Genomic DNA, 5,888 nt, shown 5'->3' on the forward strand with positions numbered 1-5,888 from the left:
GTTGTGATTGGTTGATTCTTTTTTTTTTCTTTTTTTAATTCCCTTCTAAAAAAATTAATTAAACCTATTAAATTGAGACACTACCAATCCCTACCTTTTATGTGTTATACACGCTAAGCTTATATGGCTTCAGAAAAACATAAAATATCCTACGTGGCAAAGTGTTGGGGGTGCTACCATTCTCTCTAGTCTAAGAAGCTTTATTATTTTTTTAGAAAAAGAATCTGTAAGTTCACAACTCGGACGAGGATGCATAAGTTTTATATATTTACAATGGGTAATACATAATTTAATTATAAGTAAAAATTTATTTGTTGCTTGTAAAATTGAATACGTAAAAAAACAAAATTTTATATGTTTTAAAAAGCAACATACGAAATAAATATTTAAAGAAAAGTTAGAAAAAAATTTGCAAGAAAAATCTAATTTATAAAAATAAATAAATAAAATAATGCGGATAAAAACGAGTATATAGAAACACTATAAATAAAAAATCAAGTTTTTAAATGTATATAAAAACAAAGTTATAAATAAAATTGGAAGACTTTAAATTCATAAAAGACCCGAAAATATATAGAGGAAATTACTAATTTAACCAAATTCATTAATGACTTATCACTTTTTAGCCAAAATTTAGGACTTATTACAAAATAGTCATCGAAGCCGTAGATGATTAAAATGGTTTACTGTTTCGCCCATTTACCTACTGTTTTGATTTTAATATATAAGGATTTTTTTTTTCATTTTACTTACGAAACCATAGACGAAAAAATGGTATATTGTTTCCTCTGAGAAGTCTACTGTTTCCCAAGGAATAGACTAAAAATTGTCTACAATTTCGTCCAAAACCTATGTTTTTTTTTTTTTTAAGATGAAAAAAAAACACTAACTTGTACTCTAAAAGAGATTTTTCTTTTAATATATACTAGGTGCGATATAGTAGTCAAAATACATGAATTAGTAGTCAAAATACCAAAAAAAAACCCAAAACCGTAGGTTTTTAGACGAAACAGTAGATCATTTTTAATCTATTTTTTGGGAAACAGTAGACTTTTCAGAGGAAACAATAGACCATTTTTTCGTTTACGGCTTCGTAATGAAAATTTAAAAAAAATCCTTATATACTAACATCAAAACAGTAGGTAAATGAGCGAAATTGTAGGCCATTTTAACCATGACTATTTTGTAATAAGCCTTAAATTTTGACTAAAACAATGATAAATCATTAATGAATTTGGTTAAATTAGTAATTCATCCAAATATATATTAAAAATGTGGGCTAAAATTAGTTATCATTATCATATCATAACTAATTTACTAATTTATGCGTCTCTTTGCTGATTGTATGGGTAAATTTTGTTATTAAATAAAAAGACCATCGTCTCTTCGAAACAAACGTTTACCTGATCGTCTCCAAATCCCAGACATCAAGCAGAGTATAGAGCAACAAGAGGCGTAGTTGAGATTGTGTAGCAGAGTCAAGCAGAGGAGGTAAAGGTGCCTGGATTCGAGATTCGACAAGGTCGGACGAGGGCTCCGCCGGCATAGTTGGGTTCTGACCAGGCTTCCGGCGATAGATTGCTTTTTTGGAACATACCGGCTTTAAGATTATTGTGTACAGTATGTAGTCTAAACGAGATGCTAAACTTGAAAATAGGTAAATAGTATGCAAGGTTCTATGCACATCAGATTTCTATACTAATCTTAACAGGTTTAATCATTACGACTTAATTTGGATTGCAGTTTGCTTCGGGAGAAATGAACCCATTAAGTGGAAGCGTAGATTCAATTCGGCCGATTCTCATCAGCCAGCAACATTTAGTTGATATGCCCTTTACCTCCAATGGTAAGATCTTTTGATCCTAATGAGATTTTGAGATTCATATGAAACTTAACTTGACTTGCTATATATCTACGATCTGGTTCCATGGTAACTTGAGATTGTAAGATCTACTCAGTTGTAAGCTCTTGATTATAAATTTTACAGAAAGTTCTATTGGCAAGAATTGAAACTAACATGCCAAACTATTTTAATCAATAAGCTAGGCAATTTTGTTGCAATTTCAAAAGTTAGGACTTGAACCCTGTTTGTTAGGTAAGTCTCAAATACTCAAATCACAGTCAACTACAATTATATAGTGTTTTATGTATATACAAAAACCAATATAGGTGAATTTAGTTGATTTTAGTTGTTAGATACAGGGTTCGTAGATAGCTCTCACAGTCCCTTTTTCAGATATGGTTGTAAAATATGAAGTGGGATTCAATTTTAACCTTTCATATGCAAACAAAAAAAAAAAGGTGCTGTAGGTTCAGTTTTGAAAAGATTGTAAATGGATCATGGGTTTCCTTCTTCTCACCCGTTCAGTAGAACCCTCTCTTTGTCATAAATTCAGTCTTTAGTTTGTTTTGAAGAAAACGATTGGAAGGGAAAGATAAGTTAAGTGGTGGAAATGGAGGAAACGGAATGGATGATGGGTCTGTTCTGTTACATGAATAGAATCTTCTTTCCCATTCCTCATCCACAACTTTAAACTCGTTTTGACAGTAGTGGTAATGGCTTAGACATGGAGTGTGGCTATAAAAACTTAGCAACATGTGGTCAAGCAGTAATAATATTGATATATACATGTAACCACAACAGAGATATAATATAAATGAGGAGTAACTTAGCAACATAAAGTAAAGTGGTGTAAATAACTAATTGTCTAAATAAATGTTTTTTCTGTTTTTTATTTTACATATACTTCACTTTTGCTTTTCTATAAATATATTTATATTTTCATATTGGAATCAAACAGGAGAAACACCTGAATGGAAGAGAATCCTTTCAGAACTCTTAGAAGCATCAAAGGAAGGTAATTGGAAAGCTGGTAAGGCCATTTTAGACAAACATGAAGAGCTGGTAAGGGTTAGCATCAATGTATGGGGTGAAACAGCACTTCATGTTGCAGCGTATGCAGGACATACTTTGTTTGTTGAAAATCTGGTGAGATTGATGAAAGATGCGGATTTAGAGCTTAAGAATAGCAGTTCCAACACTGCGCTGCATATAGTTGCTCAAGGCAAAAATGTGGTTATAGCTAAAGTTCTGGCGACCAAGAACACGGAATTGCTGGATATGGAAGGTAATGATGGAAAGTTGCCACTCCAAATGGCAGCTTTATCCGGAAACCATGATATGGTCATGTATCTTCATGGGATGTCTAAAAGAATGAAATGCAGTCCTTGGACAGATGAGAGACGATGTGGTGTTCTATTGACATGTGTTGAAGCTGAGCTATTTGGTAAGTATTTTGGTAGATAGTGTTTAAGGTCCATCAAATAGAATTCTAGGTTGAATAGAATACATGCACTATCTCTTGTAGACTTTTCTCAGAAGGATGGACTCCACAAGGCCCAAATTTCTTTATCTTTATTATCTTGATCCTGTCTTCAGGATATATGATTAATTGATTATCATTCTCTTGAATTCCCAAAACCACCAAACTTAATTGTTTATTCACTTTTCTTCCACCCACTTGTCATCATTCTCCCATCTTAACTGATTGTCAAATACTTTGTAGAGGTTGCACAAGAAATAGTAAAGGACTTTCCAAAACTTGCTCAGAGTGAAGACGAAGACGGTATACTCGGAATTCTTGCTCGTCAACGTAATGCATTTAATATTAAAAAACACCGTAAGAATCTCTACTCTTTGATTTGTCTATTACCTTTTCATAGTGCCTTAAGAAAATTATTTTTGACAGAAACTACGCGTGACCATTCTTGATATATGGACTAAAGATTGAAGCTTATGCTGAGATTGTATCACTAATTAGTCTATTGGCTTTAGAGGTTGTTATTGTTGTGTTACTGTAACCATCACTGATTACGAAACACGATCTTTCAATAGATAAATTGTTTCTTATAATATAGATCCCTCAGCTATACTTACATATATATATTTTGTAAAGACATAATATGTTTCAAGTAATAGCAAACTTCACTCATAGCTTCTGTTCAGAAATAGTTATTATCATTTACTTGGTTTCTTAGTTTATCAATACGATGCATACCACGGGCATGTTGATGAGGGAAATCAAGCAGTGCAGCTGTTTAGAATCATTTTGACATATTTACGCAAGCCTAATGGCTGTCATGGTGATGAGGAAAATCAAGCAGTGGAATTGCTTAGAATGATTTTGGCAAATATTCCCAAGACTATAACTGATGACATGCGGAGAGGTCCTGTTGACCAGATTATGGAAGATAAAATGCTGGAAGAAGCATGCCAATGTCCAACATATATCTCCAGGGTACTATTTGTAGCTGCAGAAGAGGACAACACTGCGTTCCTAGCTGTCCTAATTGGTGAATATCCAAAGCTTGTACTAGATCTGAATGATAAAAAGAAGACTTTATTTCAGGTCGCCATCTTATGTCGTTGTCCTGGAATCTTCAACCTATTGTGCGGCGTAGGCTCAATCAAAGACTCGATAATTACTGCTGAAGACGAAAATGGGAACAATTTACTCCATTTAGTCGGAATCCTCGAGGAGGCCACAATGAGTAATCAATGCCAGGACTTTCAAGAACCAGATGTAGAAATGGCAGAAAAAGAAAAATGGTTCAAGGTAACATGTTTCTCTATAGTTCTTTCTCATTCAATCATTTCATCCAAAAAGCCATATTGCACACTGCTATCGCTTCAGTTTTTGTACAGTATACCATCTTTCAGTTGCTTATATGTCAAATGCATGTGAAAGGTAAAAACTTGCATTTAGCATGAGCACCAAGGCATATTCATAAAACCTGCAATAAAATTGAAATAAATACAAAGGAGAAGGGAAAAACTACAGTGGAACCATCCTCATTTAGCATTTAGCATGTGTGTGGAAATGTTTTCTTATTTATATTGATTGATATGGTCTTTGATGGTAACTATCTAATCTATGTGTTTATAGATGGTTTCGGATATGCTCCCTCCCTCACTTAGAGAAAAGAAGAACAAAGATGGTTTAAGACCACGTGAATTGTTCACGAAAAATCATAAAGAGCTATTTCTTAAAGCGGTTGATTCGGATAAAAAAACAGTTTACGTCTTATATGCTTCTGTGATGTCTTTGCTCGTCGTCATTGCTGCATCTACAGTATATCCAAACCACCGAGACATCGGGCTGCTATCGGCGCTTGCTATGCTATTGCATGGGATGGCTTTCATACTCACTTTCACATCAGTCGTCAGTACCTTGTCTATCATGTGGCCTAACTATGTTGAACGTGGTTTCTTCTCATTACGCTCAGTGATCGCATCCATCATGAGACGAAATCTAATGGCTGTCGTATTGGTGTTTTTTACTGCAGCAATGACGTACAACCCATACGTCTTGCTGTTAGCAACAATAATGATGATTATTCCTTTTCTCTACTGGATAATCTGTCGCAATTCAATAACTTCATTGAGAAACCTATAGTATCTCTTGCTCTATATTAGGAATAATGTTTTGTTCTCATTTGTATAATTTGTCGAGGATGAAGCTACATTGATTTAAAGGGTGTCCATGAACACCCTTGAGTTTGGAAATTTTTTCATAGTATATATTATTAAATCTGGATGGATTCCGGTTGTAAGTATTGGTGGACACTGTACACAACGCAAACACAAACGATTTGAGATTGTTTTGAAAAAAAAAAAGGTTTATACGTTAATATATAGTGTATATTAGGAGGCTGAGGTGGTTAAAAAAACCTTTTCATAGGTACACAATCTATATATGTAATTCTTTTAGGTTTGTAAATTATAACAAAAAAATAACATGCAAGAAAAAACTAAAAATGAGTAAAAAAAATCCTAAAAACATAATTAAAAGTTAATATTATATTTTTTTTAGATGATATTATTATAA

At 33.3% G+C, this 5,888-nt stretch overlaps 1 protein-coding gene across 1 annotated transcript; it reads left to right on the plus strand.

Moving 5' to 3' along the window:
- Positions 1 to 1,354: 1,354 nt before the first annotated feature.
- Positions 1,355 to 5,616, plus strand: LOC145134317 (uncharacterized). The gene is made up of 6 exons (XM_079069181.1): positions 1,355 to 1,657; positions 1,744 to 1,846; positions 2,802 to 3,287; positions 3,567 to 3,680; positions 4,039 to 4,616; positions 4,947 to 5,616. Exons 2-6 carry the CDS (start codon positions 1,759 to 1,761, stop codon positions 5,454 to 5,456), a joined length of 1,776 nt encoding a protein of 591 aa, XP_078925307.1. The 5' UTR covers positions 1,355 to 1,657; positions 1,744 to 1,758; the 3' UTR covers positions 5,457 to 5,616.
- Positions 5,617 to 5,888: the final 272 nt, after the last annotated feature.

This window comes from Lactuca virosa, chromosome 8, assembly GCF_052849685.1.
Source record: "Lactuca virosa cultivar CGN04683 chromosome 8, Lactuca_virosa_CGN04683_v6, whole genome shotgun sequence".
Taxonomy (NCBI): Eukaryota; Viridiplantae; Streptophyta; class Magnoliopsida; order Asterales; family Asteraceae; genus Lactuca; species Lactuca virosa.

Coding starts and splice junctions, on each gene's coding strand:
- LOC145134317 (XM_079069181.1), top strand. CDS start 1,759: ATGAACCCATTAAGTGGAAGCGTAGATTCAATTCGGCCGATTCTCATC. Junction 3,288..3,566: donor TGTTGAAGCTGAGCTATTTG/GTAAGTATTTTG, acceptor AATACTTTGTAG/AGGTTGCACAAGAAATAGTA. Junction 4,617..4,946: donor AAAAAGAAAAATGGTTCAAG/GTAACATGTTTC, acceptor ATGTGTTTATAG/ATGGTTTCGGATATGCTCCC.